At 38.5% G+C, this 18440-nt stretch overlaps 2 protein-coding genes across 19 annotated transcripts in view; one reads left to right on the top strand and one right to left on the bottom strand.

The window, feature by feature from the left end:
- The window catches only part of eif4g3b (eukaryotic translation initiation factor 4 gamma, 3b), a 48236-nt gene extending 37394 nt beyond the window's left edge, over nt 1-10842 (top strand). For all 6 annotated transcript variants that reach the window (XM_084428756.1, XM_084428755.1, XM_084428757.1 and 3 more), the window contains 14 exons: nt 47-185; nt 303-391; nt 1584-1680; nt 1806-1917; nt 2429-2643; nt 2755-2873; nt 2999-3171; nt 7504-7629; nt 7721-7802; nt 7893-7991; nt 8081-8227; nt 8321-8402; nt 9595-9741; nt 9862-10842. In XM_084428756.1, the coding sequence (XP_084284882.1) occupies nt 47-185; nt 303-391; nt 1584-1680; nt 1806-1917; nt 2429-2643; nt 2755-2873; nt 2999-3171; nt 7504-7629; nt 7721-7802; nt 7893-7991; nt 8081-8227; nt 8321-8402; nt 9595-9741; nt 9862-10043 (1809 nt within the window). In that variant the 3' untranslated portion in view covers nt 10044-10842. The remainder of the gene's footprint in view (nt 1-46; nt 186-302; nt 392-1583; nt 1681-1805; nt 1918-2428; nt 2644-2754; nt 2874-2998; nt 3172-7503; nt 7630-7720; nt 7803-7892; nt 7992-8080; nt 8228-8320; nt 8403-9594; nt 9742-9861) is intronic.
- A 2001-nt stretch (nt 10843-12843) lies between these two features.
- Nucleotides 12844-18440, bottom strand: part of phc2a (polyhomeotic homolog 2a) — a 38988-nt gene continuing 33391 nt past the window's right edge. For 5 of the 13 annotated variants that reach the window (XM_084428042.1, XM_084428043.1, XM_084428036.1 and 2 more), the window contains 6 exons: nt 15887-16086; nt 15193-15292; nt 14591-14735; nt 14387-14510; nt 14018-14291; nt 12844-13944 (listed from right to left, as the gene is read on the bottom strand). In XM_084428042.1, coding sequence (XP_084284168.1) covers nt 13790-13944; nt 14018-14291; nt 14387-14510; nt 14591-14735; nt 15193-15292; nt 15887-16086 — 998 coding nt within the window. In that variant the 3' untranslated portion in view covers nt 12844-13789. Of the gene's footprint in view, nt 13945-14017; nt 14292-14386; nt 14511-14590; nt 14736-15192; nt 15293-15886; nt 16087-17177; nt 17431-18440 lie in introns of those variants that run through there. The other 8 variants (XM_084428047.1, XM_084428046.1, XM_084428045.1 and 5 more) reach the window with 5 other exon arrangements.

Below are 18440 nucleotides of genomic sequence, written 5' to 3'. Positions count from 1 at the left end.
ATTCTGGTATTTTCAGGTCATTATTTGTGTTCTTTACTCATCTCAGCACAATTGGGTGTCTCGGAGAGTTGACATGGGCCCCAAGACCATCGAGCAGATCCATAAAGAGGCAAAGTTGGAGGAACAGGAGGAACAGAGAAAGGTCCACCAGCAACTGCTGTCCAAGGACAACAAGAGGAGACCAGGTCAGAAAGAGACTTCTGCTATAGGCTAATCCTCTTTACAGCTTACTCAGTCCTTTGGGCCTCCTTTCTGTTTTCACTTGTACTCTGTTCCTACCGTTCTTTCGCTTCATGTTGCAGCGGTGCCGAGAGAGGAGACCTGGAGCACTGTGCCTACGACCAAGAACAGCAGAACAATAGATCCCGCTAAGATTCCCAAGATCTCCAAGGTAGAGTTCAAACAAAGACACATTTTCTTTTTGGTCATATCTATTGATTGCTAGCATAGCTGTGTTTTCACATTCCCCGATGATCTTCTTAAAAGGGAGGAAGCTGCATTTTTTGGTAAACAATTGATCTCATCATCTGAATCATACTTATGGAGGTTGTGTGAACTACACCATGCAACGTCATTGATTGTGCTTTTTTGCAGCAATTTAACTTAAAGCCATTTCACTCAAAACATATATTTAAAAATATATATATATATATATTGTCTATTGTCTATATTTTCCAGTAAAATAAACTCTGAATGTGGCAAACAACATTTTCATATTTTGTGAAGGACAAATAAACTAACTGGTCATAACTGGAAGCCCTGTATAAAAAGGCTTTTACCATGCAAACTGTCTGACAGGTAAAGCACAGCATAAGAACAGTTAAAGCACCACCCCAAAATATCAAAACTATTATCAAAACTAACAACAACAACAACAACAAAAGATCTGGATGACCTTTCCAACCCTATTAGCAAATCTGTTGTTATAAGCATACATTTTGTGAGGCTTAATGGTGTTAAAATCATTTTTAGTAGAAAACAAGACAAAGATATTGATTGAGAAAATTATTTTTTGCAGTGTTTGTAAATAAGCGAATTGCCTATTTGACTCAGCAGCCCCACCTGATGGTTGTTCTGCTTGCTTGTAGTAACATCTTAGTATCTCATTGATTCTTAATTGTGATTCTGGGGATCCACAGTGCACACATTTTATACCTTTTCTTACACACCAAGTTTAGTTCATGAAGCTTTCTGCTAATGAGCTGCTGATTTGAATTAAGTGCATTAAATAAGGGAGACACACAAAGTGTGTAGTGATGATTGGCCCTGTCATGCAGTCTTCCTACGAGTCCAACGTAACACCACTTTGACTGTCGGGAAGAAGTCTGCTGCAGAGCTTGCTTCAGTACGGGCTCTGCAAAAGTGCGCATCGAGGGCGCATATTGACTACAAAGGGGACACTCATGAGAACCCTTCTGAAACCTAAAATGCTGAGTGGGACACCCACGGTCACGTCCTCTAGACCTTAACTGCATATCAAGTGTGCCATATGGGACGGGGCCATTAAGAACCACTGATCTATATGATTACATGAGAAACTGTAATATGATCTTACTGAAACCATGTGTGTTTGCCTTCTTCAGCCAACGATAGATGAGAAGATTCAGCTGGGACCAAGAGCTCAGCTGAACTGGATGAAGGGCAGCAGTGGAGGGGCTGGAGCCAAGGCCAGTGAGTCAGGTAAAGAAAGAGTGGTGTAGGGCTGTTGGCTCGGTCAATTCCAGCTGTTTTATAGTTTAGCAGGATTTTCTGGCTCTATACTAAAATATCTGTTTTCTTCCTGTTTTGCAACCTTTTTCTTTTAGATGTCTCTCGCCCCAGTGCCAGTTTGAACCGTTACTCACCCCTGCAACCAACCCCAACCTCCTCTTTACCCTCTACATCCCCAGATTTTGATGCCAGGAGAGTTCTCAGCAGGTACTGTACTCATGTAAAATATAGTAATTGTGAAGTGGAAGCTTCCTTTTCAGTCTTATTTGATATATGTAAATATTTGTTGGATGTACTTGTAGGATGTATTTATTATTATACCCATATTATTATTATAAGCATATTAATATTATTATTAAGCATATTGAATGATGCCTAACTCATTCTGTGCTGCCTTATTTGTTTATTTATTATAAGCATACTATTATTAGCAAATTATAAGTAATTATACTTCACATTTATAACATTAAATAATATTCAAATAATTATTTAATTGTATAATACATTGAAATATATACGATAAAATGATCATAAATTAAATTAAACAATAAATCAACTTTAAATTATTTATATTATTATTTTATAATTAGCATTTTATTTTAGCAAGTATTTAAATTAAAATATTGTTTCATTTGTAATGGAATTGAAGGAAAACACTTACACAATACATTTGGAGATTCATGAATGTATGACTTTGGTATGTTTGTGAATTCCTCAGTCGTGGAAGCTCAGGGCGGGAGCGCAATGACAAGCCATTAAGTGTGGGTCCCACCCGGACAGGGCCCATCTCGTTGGGTAGCAGCAATAAGGATGTTCCTGAGGAGTCGGTCCAGGAAGTGTTCCGCAGAGACTCTAATGCCTCGGACACACCCAAGCTGCCCGCCAGCACTGCAGACAAGAGCAGACTGGAGCATAGCCAATCCAGGGAGTCTGGTGAGCCGCACGGAGACCCTCACACACATTATGATGATGTACAAAATGTGGTGTTGGTTACAGTAACATGAAATACATGGGAAGAAAACTAAATACTGTCTCGTATTACAGCTGTTAAACTTGAAGTACTGTCAGGACCCTCTCCAGATAAGCCTACATTAACAGAAGAGGACATGGAGAGGCGGTCCAAGTCCATTATTGATGAGTTTTTGCACATTAATGATTACAAGGTTTGTACCTTTTTTTTTTTTTTTTATCACCTAAAATGACATTTTATATATGACTTCTTAAACTGTATCTCCCAGTCCAGAATGGCAGTTGAGGTTTTTCTAATCACTGCATACTTGTGATGCAGGAGGCAGTGCAGTGTGTGGAGGAACTAGAGCAACCTGCCATGCTCTATGTGTTTGTGCGGGTGGGTGTGGAGTCCACACTGGAGAGGAGTCAGATCACGCGAGACCATATGGGTCAGCTGCTCTTTCAGCTCCTGCAGGCTGGAATCCTCCTCAAACTTCAGTTTTTTAAAGGGTGAGATTGCAGCACTTTTAACTTTTTGAGTTCTGTTCCAAAACATAGTAAGCAGCCTCACTATCTACTGTCTACTAAGGTCGCATGAAGTAACTAATGTAATGACTAATAATTTAAAATTATTATTATCGATAATGAAAAAAATCACTAAAATATATAAAATTGAAATTTTGTTAATTTTATTTACTTTCTGCTTCAAAACAAGAACATTTTTGCCATTAGCATGTTGCTAAGCTAATGTATATATGTCTAACTCTTTCCCCGTCAACATTTTTTTTTGTTGCCAGCCGCCGCCAGTGTTTTTGATCACTTAAAAAAAACAAATCATGGCCCCTAGAATATTTTGTTGTATGAATTTCTGAACATGCAATATATCAAGAACAGAGCCTCTGCTTTTAAACAAAAAAGTTGTATTCTAGCTTCATGCATTCTGTTTTTATCAACACTTGAATGTGGGTAAGTTTTATAAAAAAGCAACATTTTGAACAAAAAGCTGAGAAAATGTTTTTTTTTTTTTTTTTTTTAAGAATACAACGTGCATAAGCAATGCTTTTTTGCCTGTGTTTTGATCTGGAGATTCTCTACTCTTTCAGAAGATGCGTAATAGCGCACCCTTCCGTGTTACAGTGAAAACACGGAAAGCCGGAAAATTCTGTCAATGGCGGGGAAGCGCCGTCTAATATATAACGGAAAATTCCGTCAATGGCGGGGAAAGAGTTAAGTGACATAAAATGACGTATAAAAAAACTGTTTCCAGACATTTATGAGCACTATTCATTTATATAGCACACCTTTAAGCTTAGCTTTTAAAAACTTGCGTGTACACTAAAGTCTATCGGCAACTGAGATTTTGATAAGTAGATAAAGTTTAGATCATGATTTTTCAGTTGTACCACAGCACACTGTGAGTGTATATTAGCACCGTTTGTTGTTTGCTTTTTGGATTTGATGGAGTGATTGGACCCAGAAACGGTGATGCGTGACATTACTTTAAAGCCCAAAGTATACTTCGGTTTTTATGTGTACACTAGGTTATGCATACACAGCATGTAACTTAAATTTCATCATCAACATAAAATGTGTACTGTTCACATGCAGTCAGATTCTTTTGCACTAATTAGTTGATCCAGAAAGTGGGGACACTGGCCCGACCTGTTGTTTCACAGTCAAAAAAGAAACAACACCAAACTAATATAGCTGCAAGCAACGATGACGGGCCCAAGCCCCGGCGCCCCCGCCATGCCCGGTGGCTTTAGGTCAAGTGTGCTAGGCGGGCGATGTGCATTTAAAGTGGGTAATTGTAAAAGAACTACGTCAGAATCGTTTGAATAGTCCACGTTTACTGCAGCCAGCTGGTGCCACTATGACCATGAACCACAACAGCTACATCCATGAAACCATGAATTCTATGTCCTAGGATGTTATAGGTCACTTTCAATTGAGTGTGAAGTTATCATTTGCAGTCTATAAGTCCATAAGTATTTATCTTAAGTTAAATAAAAAAAACTAAAAAAAAAACTTATTATATAAAACTATGTCAGTGCTCTACAAATAAACTGGTTATATGCCTTTATTTTGTCATTAAAACTGATAGAAACAGATCACACGCAAACAATAAAGAAAAATGCAATGGAATAATTTTGAGTGTAAAAGTAGGCTACGTCAAATAATTATTACAATAAGTTAGGCTCCATTGTGTAACAAGTGAATTAAAATGATACACATTTATTATTCACAATATGGAAAGAGGAAATAAAACATAGTTCGTTAAAGGGATACTCCACTTTTTTCGGAAATATGCTCATTTTACAACTCCCCCAGAGTTAAACAGTTGAGTTTTACCGTTTTAGAATCCATTCAGCCGAACTCCGGGTCTGACGGTACCACTTTTAGCATAGCTTAGCATAGATCATTGATTCAGACGAGTCCAGTAGCATTTCTTTCAAAATGACCAAAGAGTTTCAATATTTTTCCTATTTAAAACTTGACTCTTCTGTAGTTAAACCGTGTACTAAGATCGACGGAAAATGAAAAGTTGCGATTTTATAAGCCTATATGGCTAGGAACTACTCTCATTCCGGCGTAATAACCAAGGAACTGTGCGGCCGTACCATGGGTGCAGCAGGCGTAGTGATATGACGCAGCGCCTGAAAATAGGTCTAATAGGTTAGACAAACTTAGTCCCGGTCACGTTGGAAGAAGTTACCGAGCTGGGGACTATTTTTAGGCGCTGCGTCAGATCACTACGCCTGCTGCACCTATGGTACGGCCGCACAGTTCCTTGGTTATTACGCCGGAATGAGAGTAGTTCCTAGCCATATAGGCTTATAAAATCGCAACTTTTCATTTTCCGTCGATCTTAGTACACGGTTTAACTACAGAAGAGTCAAGTTTTAAATAGGAAAAATATTGAAACTCTTTGGTCATTTTGAAAGAAATGCTACTGGACTCGTCTGAATCAATGATCTATGCTAAGCTATGCTAAAAGTGGTACCGTCAGACCCGGAGTTCGGCTGAATGGATTCTAAAACGGTAAAACTCAACTGTTTAACTCTGGGGGAGTTGTAAAATGAGCATATTTCCGAAAAAAGTGGAGTATCCCTTTAAGAGCATGACTCAAACGTGCCATTAATGGGCTTATTCAAGTCCTTTTTAATTGTTTTAGTTATTTTTATCCATTCTGCATCTCCCACATAGTTGTGTTTTAGCAAGGCGGTCTGTGTTGCAAGTTGGTGAATGAAGGTACTTGCCAGGTTACGTGTCACTGCTGCTTTATTCATTTATCCAGTGTAAAACCTGGACACCGCCACACAAATGTGGCATTTTGTTAATGACTGTCCTACTACAGGATTTAACACAAGAGTCAGTCTGTCACAGGCAATTCTAGTTGCATTTTTTATCAATTAATTTCTTAAATGATCCTTTGTCTGGCCTATGTTCTGGCCCACCATCTAGTGGCAAAAAATATTTTGGCCCGATGCCAAACTTACTTGCCAACCCCTGCTCTAAACCATCAAAAGTATAAAATAAGGATAAACAAAGGATAAGTTGGAGACTGTTTACCAGTTAGTTGAGCCATAAAATTCAACATTTTAAATTGTGACAGAAAGTAGTCTTTGATCGTCTAAATATATATCCAAATGCAATGGCTAATAAAAGTAATTAATTATGTCTGAAAACACTGTTCTCAGCAACAAGGCTTTCCTCATCCCTGTTTAAAATAGGCCTATGCTGCCATCTAGTGGTGAAGTTTAGTGTAAATCGAATGAAGCCCTTTTGAGCAGTAGTTAAAGGAGCTGTATGTAAGAAATGTATTTCAATTAATCATAAAATGGCCCTGATATGTCACAAGACATTAAGAAATCATGTTCATTTCAAATACTTATATCACTGACAACAGTAGTACGGCCAGGATATTGTCATTTAAAAAGTGAAGTTGCAGCCCTCAACTGATGTTGATGTTGTCATGTTGTGTTTTGGCCTGATGCTCCACCCTCCACCTATCTACCAATCACAAAGTCAGTAGTGTTTCAGCATCCGGGTTGCCAGCTCAGCTCTAGTTACCACAGCTGCAGCTACAAACGTTCGTGCTGGATCCTGCAGCCTATCTGGCAACCTCGAGTCAGGGGGGAGGGGGAGGGGATACACCGCTCTACAGTAATTTGAAAGTGATTGCAGTACCAGTTTTGGCCACAATCTTACATACGGCTCCTTTAAAAATTCAGTGCTTGATTTAAAAAAATCCACATTCAAACAAAAATAGCTGACTTCCTGTTGGTCAGAACTAATGACTGATAATTAATAAGTTGTAGCTCGATGAGAACAATATATGTACAGAGTTTGGTGACCCCCGTTTTACCTTAGGAAAACAATAGGGCCCTTCGCCCCTTAGGGCTTGGGCCCTAAATATAGACAGCAACAATAGACGGTTGCATTGACGAGCGTTTGTGAGGTGGTTGAGAGATGCCTACAAACTAGTTAGTGTACAATGACAGTTTTGTTGGTCGGAACTTCTGGAATAGCGCAAACAATGGACAATGATGACATTTTCTAGTGTGCATGTTTCAGGTGCCTGTATTCGTGCACACTATTTGAAAGGCTATGCAGTCAGCTGTTTGCATAAACTAAAGTGTTTTCATCAAAATTGAAGTATACTTTCAATTTATGTCAGATATTGCATGCAATTCTGTATTTTTTGATTGAATAGGGCTGTTTTCTATCAATACATTGAACACTGAAAAAAACCTTCAAAAACAACTCGTAGCCAACTTTGAAAAAAAAAAAAAATCAATTTTATTCTGGGATTTTAATGCATTTGTTTCGTCCCTACAGGTTTTCTGAAACTCTTGAATTAGCAGATGATATGGCCATTGATATTCCGCATATATGGCTGTACCTTGCGGAGCTGGTGTCCCCTGTGCTTCGAGAGGGGGGAATCTCTATGAGAGAATTATTTAGGTGAGTTTTTACCGCAGTGCTATTGGATTCACCGGCTTTAGTAATTGCCTGTACACAAGTTTTGTTTCATTTGCTTATTTTGTTTCCGCAGTGAATTTAGCAAACCATTACTCCCTGTGGGAAGAGCTGGGATATTATTTTCTGAAATATTGCACCTTCTATGCAAACAAATGGTAAGCTAAAAACATTTTATTTGTTCGTGTTGCCAAAAAAATTTTCTAAGTGTGAAGATGGTGGAAATAAATGGATTGTGTATGATTCAGAGCCATAGGAAAGTGGGATCATTATGGAGGGACTCTGAGTTGAGCTGGGCAGATTTTATACCTGAAACAGAGGATGTGCACAGCTTCATCACAGAACATGTGAGACTTCATTTAGTCATCAAAACATTCACTTATTAAGCAGCTGTTCCATACTGAACGAGTTACATCTCTAATTTGACCTTCGACAGAAACTAGACTTCACTCTTTCTGACGGCTCAAACCTGACCGAGGCTGTCTCTAAGAGAACACTCTCGCCTGAGGAACTGAACAAGCAACTTGAAAAACTACTACTTGAGGACCTGGCTGGCGATGAACAAATCTTCGACTGGGTTGAGGTAGATTTACTGCTGGCTCTTCTGGCTCACTTCATTGAAGGATGTGAAACTCTGTGAATGATCTTCTCATTGACGCGTGATCATTTATTACAGGCCAATCTAGATGAATCAGAAATGAGTTCACCTCCTTTCCTCAGAGCTTTAATGACTTCTGTGTGCAAGGCAGCAGTAAAAAGTAAGTGGCTCAGTATTTCTTGTACACAATAACAACAGAGAACAGTTCTGGGTAGTGAAACTCATAAAACCGAGCTGGAATTAATCCCAAACTTTTATTATATCAAGGATCATTTAAACCCCCCCAAAATACATCAGGGTTTTGGGTTTTCAACAGCCAGTAATTGCTTGATGTCCAACAAATTTTTCTGAAAAATCAAAAAATCTCACTTTTTTTAAGTGAAATTAAAATGTAATGTAAATAAATCAGTTTAACTGGCCACTTTATTAGGTACACCTTGCTAGGACCGGGTTGGACCCCCTTCAGAACTGCCTTAATTCTTCGTGGCACAGATTAAAAAATGTGCTGGAAACATTCCTCAGAGATTTTGGTCTATATTGACATGATAGCAGCCCACAGTTGCTGCAGATTTGTCGGTTGCACATCCATGATGAGAATCTCCCATTCCACCACATCCCAGAGGCGCTCTATTGGATTGAGATCTGGTGACTTGTGGAGGCCATTTGAGTATAGTGAACTCATGTTCACATGTTCAAGAAACCAGTTTGAGAAGATTTGAGCTTAATGACAAGCTGTGTTATCCTGCTGGAAGTAGCCATGGATACACTGTGGTCATAAAGGGATGGATATGGTCAGCAACAATACTCAGGTAGGCTGTGGCGTTTAAACAATGCTCAATTGGTACTAAGGGGCCAAAAGTGTGCCAAGAAAACACCCCTGGCATCAACCATTTTCACTCACAGAACTGCCGCTGATGGATATTTTTTATTTTTCGGACCATTTTCTGTAAACCCTAGAGATCGCTTCTAAAATACTCAGCTCAGCCCGTCTGGCACAAACAACTGTCACGTTCAAAGTCACTTAAATCACCTTTCTTCCCCTTTCTGATGCTCACCTGAATGTCTTGACCATGACCACATGCCTAAATGCATTGAGTTGTGTGTGTGCATATTATATACATATAAAAATGTGTGTGCGCACTGCATATTATACTTTTTTTTTTAAATGGAGGGGGAATTGCTTAGTAATATATTTCATGAGATATTTCACCCAATGCTAATTGTTGTAACTATTTAATATTGTGGATAGTTATAAGGATTTTAGCACTTTGGCGTTGCACAGGAATCCTTTTATGTGGTACAGGTTCTAATGTCATCATGTCAAACGCTCAAATCCTGTCTTCTGCCTGCAGCCGATGGCTCCTCAAGCAAAGTGGACTTGACCATAATCCAGAGGAGGTTGCCTGTATTACACAAGTACCTTAACTCAGACACAGAGAGACAGTTGCAAGCACTTTACGCACTTCAAGCTTTGATAGTAAAACTGGACCAGCCTGCTAGTGAGTACATTCCCACTTAAACTCACACCAAATGCAATACTTGTTTTTTTAGTTTAATTTTGATGTTTTGAGTGATTAAACTAACTTAAAATATATATATATATTTTTTTTTTTTTACAGATTTGCTCCGGATGTTCTTTGACTGTTTGTACGATGAGGATGTGATATCTGAAGACGCTTTCAATAAGTGGGAGGTCAGTAAAGACCCTGCAGAACAGCAAGGCAAGGGTGTTGCCCTGAAGTCAGTCACAGCCTTCTTCACGTGGCTGCGCGAGGCAGAGGAGGAGTCAGAGGACAATTGACGAGGGGACAAACGGACACTTTTGCCAACTAGTGCTGAAGAGACAATAGTCACTGAAACAATAACTGCATCAAATTAAAATGTAACATAAGCAAAATATTATGCATCAGGATGGATGGAGTGCAGCAAGATTTCGAATGGTACGGTTCACTGACACGCAGCGACCCTATGACGACTAACATTTGCTGGAGCACTAAAAACATGTATTATTTATAGAAATGTTGCATTTAATTTTTTTCTTTTGTTACTTTTAAAGAGGATATTAATAATACAAACATGCAACAATGAAACGAAACGCAAGTTCAGACTCATAATTTATTTTTTTTAAGAACAGCATACACAAAAGGGTATTTAAAATTTGCAGATAGTCACAGCGAGCAGTTATTGGTGGATAGAGAAATAATGTTAATAATAGTTTTATTATTAATATAATGACGATAACAATTATTAAACTACTTCCGTGATTTTCCAGTTGAGCACAGACAAGACGAGACCTGGTCTGAGTTTAGTACATCAGTTAAGTGTTTAGTACATGTTTAAGGTTATCTCAATAACCATTCCCAGTGTTCCTCTGCTTTAGCTTGCTCTTTGTGAAACGTTTAATCCGGCAGGAACTATGCATTCAGGGGACTGCTGGGATCACACAACGAGAGCTCAAAATGGACGTCAATGAGCAGATGGTGACGTGTACAAAACACTAAGGAGATGTCGCTGAACCTAAAGTGCTTGTTATTCTTCATACTTAGAGCGAATTTAAAGCTTGTAAATAAATTAAAGACAAAAAAGATTCATAAAAGTACAAAACTGGGGTGATGGTGTGCATTTTCTACAGTGTTGCCGGTGAGTACTTCGCTGGTTTCGTGTGACAATGGTCCCATGGCTCTTCATTTAGTCAACAGGTACAGTACCATTCAAAAGTATGAGGTCTGTAAGATTTTTTTAATGGTTTTGAAATTTTGTTTCTTATGCCACCAAAGATGCATTTATTTGATCAAAAATACAGTAAAACAGTAAAATTGTGAAATATTGTTACAATTACTAAAATAACTTTTTTATATCAATACATTTTAAAATGTAACAAGGGGTCTTCCAAATGCTAATGCTTTACAATAAAGGCCAATTTACACCAACAAACAAGTTGGCTGTTGGATTTAGACATTTATGAAAAAATAACTGTCATGTTCACACTGCCCCAACAGACATCGACAAACTTAAGCACAATTCACACAGACAAACGCCAACGAACTTCGAGTCTGAGAGAGTCAAGTTTAACCCTCAGACGGTCTTCGTTTCGGAGTCACATCCTGGGCCGGAGGCCTAAAAATGAAACTTCCTCCATCCCAGTAAAACCAATGCAATTTATTTTTGTTCTATAATATTTATTCTTTTTAATTTAGTATTTTGAGATCATTTTATTAAATTTATTAATATTTATGCAATATTTATGGTCTATTTTTGCCATTGAAAATAATTAAAAAATGTATATAAATATATGTATTTAAAAAAATAATAATTATACAGTATTTTAGTTTAATATAGAGTCTAGGCCTTAAAAAAAAAATGTTTGAAGCAGATTAGCACCATCTGGTGAGAGTATGGAGAGAAAGCGTAGGAGCATGGTGTAACCACTAGATGGCATCTACAGTTCTCTATGGAGAGGCATGTGAATTCCCCAGCTGTTTATGGACACATTTACTTTTTTTTTGTACAGAATTTGTAACAAAAAATGCAATTCATTCAATTATAACACTTTTTGTAAAATAATTTTTATTTTTTTTTCAATTTCCCATTCATTTTCTATGGGGGTCATTTTTGACCGAAGACCACAAGTGTGACTATTTTTTTTACGACCACTTAGCATGCTCGAATCATGACCTCAATTTTTTTGTGCGTGCACATACCTAATGCCATACAAGTCACCAAGTTTCGGAACATTCCAATGAAGCTGTGATTTTTAAAAATTCAAAACAGAAAATTTATCGGTCAGAAATGACCGAGGACCGTCTGAGGGTTAACGGGTAAAAATAATAATCCTGCTGTAACAATCATAAGCGCCGATCACATTCATTTTAACCAATAAAAAAAACAAATAGCAGCTTTCAGACACGACTTTCTTCTCGTTTTTATAGTTCATCCGTTTCTATGGCGTTAACTTAATGTCGCTCCCAGGTGGATTTCCTTCAATCTCTAGCACGCGCGCTTTCAAGTATGGCGCTGCTCTCGCTCAGGTTTTACGCGTGCGCGCTCAAAACTTTGTCCAGTGTGCTGAATATATCTACTTGCTTTTTCTCTTAAATTGTCCAGAAACCTGCTATTTTCACAAGAAGGATAATTTACTAAGCACGCCCACAACCTACACGCAGTCTTTGCAAGGGACTTGCCTCATGTGATCAGTAGCACAGGGAGTCTTTGTCCCCATGTCTGTGTTATTCTTATGAACTCTTTTTCAGACCGACCTTTTGACCTTGGTGATCAGGGCCTGTCTAGTCTATCTATAGTTCTGTCTATCTTTCTGTCTATCTGCACTTATTGTATTATTTCAGTTTAATTAAGTTTATAATAATTACCTTCCAATTTCCCATCATTTGTCAATTTTATTTGATTATTTGTGCCATACCGTGCGAACAGCGATGCTAACGGAAGCTTTAAAAAAAAAAAGCGACTTGATGCACAAGGAAAACATCCAAATAAGTTTTATCCACTTGACATTTCCGAGTTGAAATAAACTAACGTTCGTCCACTTGCTTTGTGATATGAGGGTCTGTAAGGTTTTGATTCTTTGGAAAAACAATCATGACAAATTCAACATTTTCTCAGTTTTATTTTCAAATATAAAACAGAATCAGAGACTTGCTTTCAATAAATACAGAAATTTGATCAACTGATGAATGTAAAAATACAGACAAGCTGCACTAGCTTTCCAAACATGAGTGCACTCATTGACGGTTGGGATAAAGCGATTTATGAAAAATGATCGCAGTTCATCAGATCATACCAAAGATGGGTTCAGAACTAATGTAAAGTGGTATTGACAGCAGTCCTTAAACCTGAATGCTTGGAAATTAGTTTTAAAAATACAGTTTTCGCTTGAACTAAAAGCATGATGTGTGTTTAATCTTTGGGATATTTAGAAAATATTAGGCACATCTGGGAGAGTCAAAGTTTTCATTTCCATTATACCAGTGAATTAGTGTCAAAAATGCCACATTTGAATACAAAAATCTGATGAAATATCATGTGAACTGAGGAATATCCTGTGAGATGAAGAAACCTGAACAGTTTACTATCTACAAATGATGGCACACTGCAAGGCTAAAAGGTACAAAACTTTCCTTGGCTAACCAAACATCACATGTTGCTGTGACAGTGAGAACCAGAACTATCACTTTATGACAGACAAATCACAAGTCCAGTACAAAACAGAAAATATACTGTAAACCTGTTCGCATGCTACCACACGATGAACATTTGTTTGCACAAATGGCAAAGTACTTGTGCTTGTCTTCTTGACATGATGGATTGTCGCCCCCCTCTCCCAGGACTGGCACAGCTGAATACACAAGACATTTGTAATCAAGTCACGCCATCATGCTTTAGGGATGAAATCGTCCAACTGATGAGAACTGTACACAAGTTTGTGGTTTTGAGGAGCAGCAATCCCCAGGACCCAAAGCCACAATGGGATGAGGAAACCAGTGCAGAGGTGTTAGGGTGTCCTTTCCAAACCAGATGAGGCTGTGGGAAAGGCTACGAGTCCTTGAGCATACTGATGTGGGCAAAGATTTTCAGTGCGGGACCAAGTTTGATGTTCATGGTGCTCATGAGATGATCCTCTTTGAGGAGCATTAAGGCCTGGCCATCGATCTCCTGAGAGCGAAACTCTTCTGCGATCTCTTGGCAGCCTGGCGCAAAAGAGAAGATTTTTGATTGACTGATTTGCGACCCAAAAAGCAACAGAATAATGACGATAGCTACCTGGCAGAGAGCAGATGAATTCATAAACGTCCTCGACGTTCCACTTGGCGGGGTCGCTGGCCAGGAAGTGCTGCGTGAGGAGAGGGAGATCTCTACTGTGATCGAATCTTTCCTTGTTCGGAAGCCTTTGGGTTCCATAGCTCGAGTTGGACAGTGGCGAAATAGGCTCTTCGTAGCTGGACATGTCTGAGCACTGGCTGGAATCACCATGGCATGGATGAGAGGAGTGCGGGGACAACAGAGACGCTCCCATGGCTGTTCGAGCCCTTGAATTCTATGAGAAAACACAAGCGAAACAATTAAGCACATTTCTGCAAAGACAAACCAAATGGGAATCTGCAATGAGAGAGAGAAAGAAAGGGGAATTACCCGTTTCCTGATATCCGTGCTGCTGTTTTGATGATTGGCGTTGGAGGCTTTCGGTTTCTTTGGGCTCTCCGAGGTTGATTTTCTTGGGAAAAGTCCCATTCGTTTTGTGCATCCAACATTGTACCTGAAAGAGAAGAAAACCAGTAAACCAACCACTCAATCAAGTGTTTACATGTGCAACAATATAATAAAATATAAACTTACTTGTGGGCTTCAGAAGGATCCACATACCTCTTTGCACACACCGTAGAACAAAACCGCTTGGATCTTTTGAAGTTAAATGCGAAGTCTAGATTCCCACAGAATTCACATGCCAGCACTGGCTCGGCGATCTGATTATTCAGCAGCTCTATAAAAAGAGTTTACATTATGGCTGATTGGACAACAGTCTGAGCATCAGTGATCCATCAGGTGTGTGACTAAAGGCTGGAATACACAATCTGAACCGATTTTAAAACACTAGGCATCATTCAACTTGCCGACTTTGTAAATGGTTACAGAGGAAAAACTGGACATCCTACAGTAAACAACCGAGGATGACACACTACCAGACTTTCAAGTCGATCCAAACGCAACAAACTCACACAGAAACGTACCTCGTTGCTAGGAGATGCATGACAAATGTAAACAATGCGTTCTAAAAATCGACTACAAATATCAAACATGTTTTGATATCAGAGTCTGTGAAATCTGTTAACTCAAATCTGAAGACAGGCTCTGACTTTCGGCAACTAACGTTGACTTGTCCAGACTGTTAATCAAGCAAAAGTCGTGTAGTGTGTTGCTGCATTAAAGTAACTCTTTACCTTGCTGTGAAAGGTCCTCCATCTCAGAGTCTGCATTGTGAAAGGTCTGAGACTGCTTCTGCTTCTTTAAATTCTCGATCAGCAAGGACGGACGTTCAACCTGGATAGATCCACAAGGTGTTGCATAAAAAAATACAAATAAAACATTTACTACACAAGGCCATATGCTGCATGCTCAAATGTATTCGTATATGGGAAATGTGCTTGCTCACTATTAAAACTTCTACCAAAGTATGTGGATACAAGTTAGAAATGTGGTCTACATTGTCCACTAGAGGGAAGTGTGCCTCTTAATAAACAATAATAGCAATGACTTCAAATTTATTTAATATTTTAAATACTTGTTTCTATATATTCTGTATTTTTGAAAAAAAAAATTTGTATGCATACTGGTTTAATATGGCATGAGTGTGAGTAAATAAGCGGTCGACTTAAGTTGGTAGCTGATATACATGGTAAGTTAGCTGCATGTTTAAAATGTACAGTTACTATTGCTACTTCAGCAGCTTTAGTTATAGTTTCTAACAAGTTAGTTTTACAACTGGCATCTGTCTAAACATCTTCTCGTTTTATATATAGTAAAACACTATTGTTTACCAAGTACAAAATAAGATACATCATTATGAGGGAAACCGAAACAAGTGCAGCAAACGTAAACAAGCAGACGAGATGGACTGAAATAAGCAGCACTCACGGGAAAAGGCTCAGCTCCCTCCTGAATCACGAATCCCTCGATGACATGCGTGAGGATCTGGGGCTTTACTACAGCCTGTGGCGGCGGTTTACTCTCGCCATTTTGCGGAGCGCTGCCGGTCACCGTGGGCGCATTGTTCCCGCTGCCCGAGGTCATGGCTAGAGGTGAACCCACACCTGCCTTCACATTCACTCTGCCTGCTGAACATGAGCACAACAGTATCCATCAGGAACACTATAATACTGATAACAAATCCTAGATGTTTCGCGAATCGGTTCTTTAGAACAGCTCATTCCAAAGATCCGATTCAGTGATCTTTTTATGTCATCGCGTGCACAGTGACATTCTAACTGTTTTAAAAGCCATAGATACACTGCCGTTTAGTTTACTATGTTCTTTGCGTTTTAATAACATTGTTTCATTAAAACAGGTCGTTTATTAAACTATGGTCAAATTAATTTTCATTTCTTGGATGAATAAGTTTCTGCACGTTTTAATGAAATGTATGTATTTATTAAAACTCAGTTTCGTACGTGTTGATAAAACTATCATACCGCGTAATAAACCCCTTTACAGTATCCTTTATCTGTAGCATTTCTAATATTCGTTATTGATTTTTGGAGAATCGTTTAGAACGGTTTTATGAACCGGTGCTCTGACGATTCATGGCAAAGACCAGACAAAAAAATAAATGAAAAAATTCACGATTCATTCATGCTATTCCATAACACTCTAATAGGTCATAAAACGCATGAAAAAATAGAGATCAGGCACTGTATCATTATACATGTTAAATGTATAGACTACTCTCGCATTATTTGTTCACATGTAGTTGTTATACTGGACTATATGCATGTGAATAAAACTCCACCTGCAACCACTTGCTTATTTCTAACTGACCAGTAATGTCTGGTTTAAAGCAAACGACAAAACTGATTTATGAAAAGATATGCGTCTATTACTAAGATATGAAAAATGCTCAGGTAAAATAAGTTTTTTTTTTGTTTATTATTACGTTTTGAAAAACTGCCAAATTTACGCTTACTGTAGCAGCATTACTCCCATGCTTCTTCGAAACGGTTCAAAACACTCGCATGCAAACAACACTCCGACACCTAAAAGAACCAATAGGACGCACCCCACCGTCCCAGAACAAGTAGTGAGCAACTTTGTAACTTTATATCCCGAACATTTGGCAGGGTTTCACACTGCAGACAAACGCTCACGCACAGGCGTCCTGGTGATTGTCAACAGCACACGCCTTTGTTCCGCTCACGCACTCTTTACTTACACTTTCAAGCGCCAAAAGAGGAAAACACTAAAGTGAACTTAGCATTCCAACGCTTCCGAGTACACTTCCATAATCCACTGGTGTTATACACAAAGCAGTACGACAAATTAAACGAGCCAAACTTTTTTTGTGTGCGTGGATTTGTTTGTTCTAACCGATTCCCTCAATGTGAGCAGCGGGGCCGTACTCTCTAATCCCCTTTGTATGGAGGAACTGAATAGGAAACATTGCGCCGCTCTGATTGGTCCCACACTCTTGGAATTATGTCCAATTGCAGGTCATATTTAGCACAAAGGCCTTCCGTGATTGGTTAAAACTCGTGGGCGGCTACATGACAGGCGCACGTAGGCAGAGAAAGAGCATCTACTACACCATGGCTATCTTTGGAATTGCATACTACTATTTTTGTAGCATGGAACGCCACATTGCAGTACGCTGGACTTTACGGTCTCATTTCTAATGTGATGAATGAACAAGAAGCAATATCTAGAATTATTTCTTTATTTCTGTCTTACTTCTCTTTCCTTGTCAAAAGTTTTGACATTTTTACATAAAATAAGACTGAAAATGGAAAAACAACCAAATTTATTTCTAAGATAACTCATTAAATATGATGTAATTCGACAAAGTGTACCATACTACTGTTTCTAATAGTAGACAATATACATAGGCTATATACAGTGAAGACAAGCCAACTTTATTCTATAGCGCTTTATACAATACAATTGTTTCAACCAGCTTCACAGTAATAAACAGGAAAGTAACAATCAATGATGTAAGCTTCATCAAATATATGACAAACTGAAGTGATACTAGTACCCCAATGATTTAGCCAGGTCTAGATCAAATTTTGCATTCAAAATTTGTTTAATCAAACTTATACCAATTCTTTGTACCCTCAAAATAATTTTGCATTAATAACATTGACCAAAAACAATGCGATGTATTTATAGGACTAAGTCTGCATGAATTAAAATGGACTTTATTTACTTTGTTAGCGAACATTACTGGTCTTGTGGTGAACAGTTAATCCATGCAAACCAATCCACAGGGGGAAAAAATGTGTTTGTCTTCCTAATGTTTAGTCAAAGTCTGCTTCCACTCTGAAATAGCATTTCTTCTCTGATGACTTCATTCTGCTGCAAGCTAGAGATTGTGAAGAGGTACACTAAAATTAAGCCTCGTCCTCTATTTCTTTCAGATTTAATATTTGACACAATACTGAAGTAAAGTCGGTCAAAACTTTTAGTTCATGTGGACTTA

This window comes from Rutilus rutilus, assembly GCF_951802725.1.
Source record: "Rutilus rutilus genome assembly, chromosome: 13".
NCBI classification, from domain to species: domain Eukaryota; kingdom Metazoa; phylum Chordata; class Actinopteri; order Cypriniformes; family Leuciscidae; genus Rutilus; species Rutilus rutilus.
This window is presented reverse-complemented; position numbering and strand designations above follow the sequence as displayed.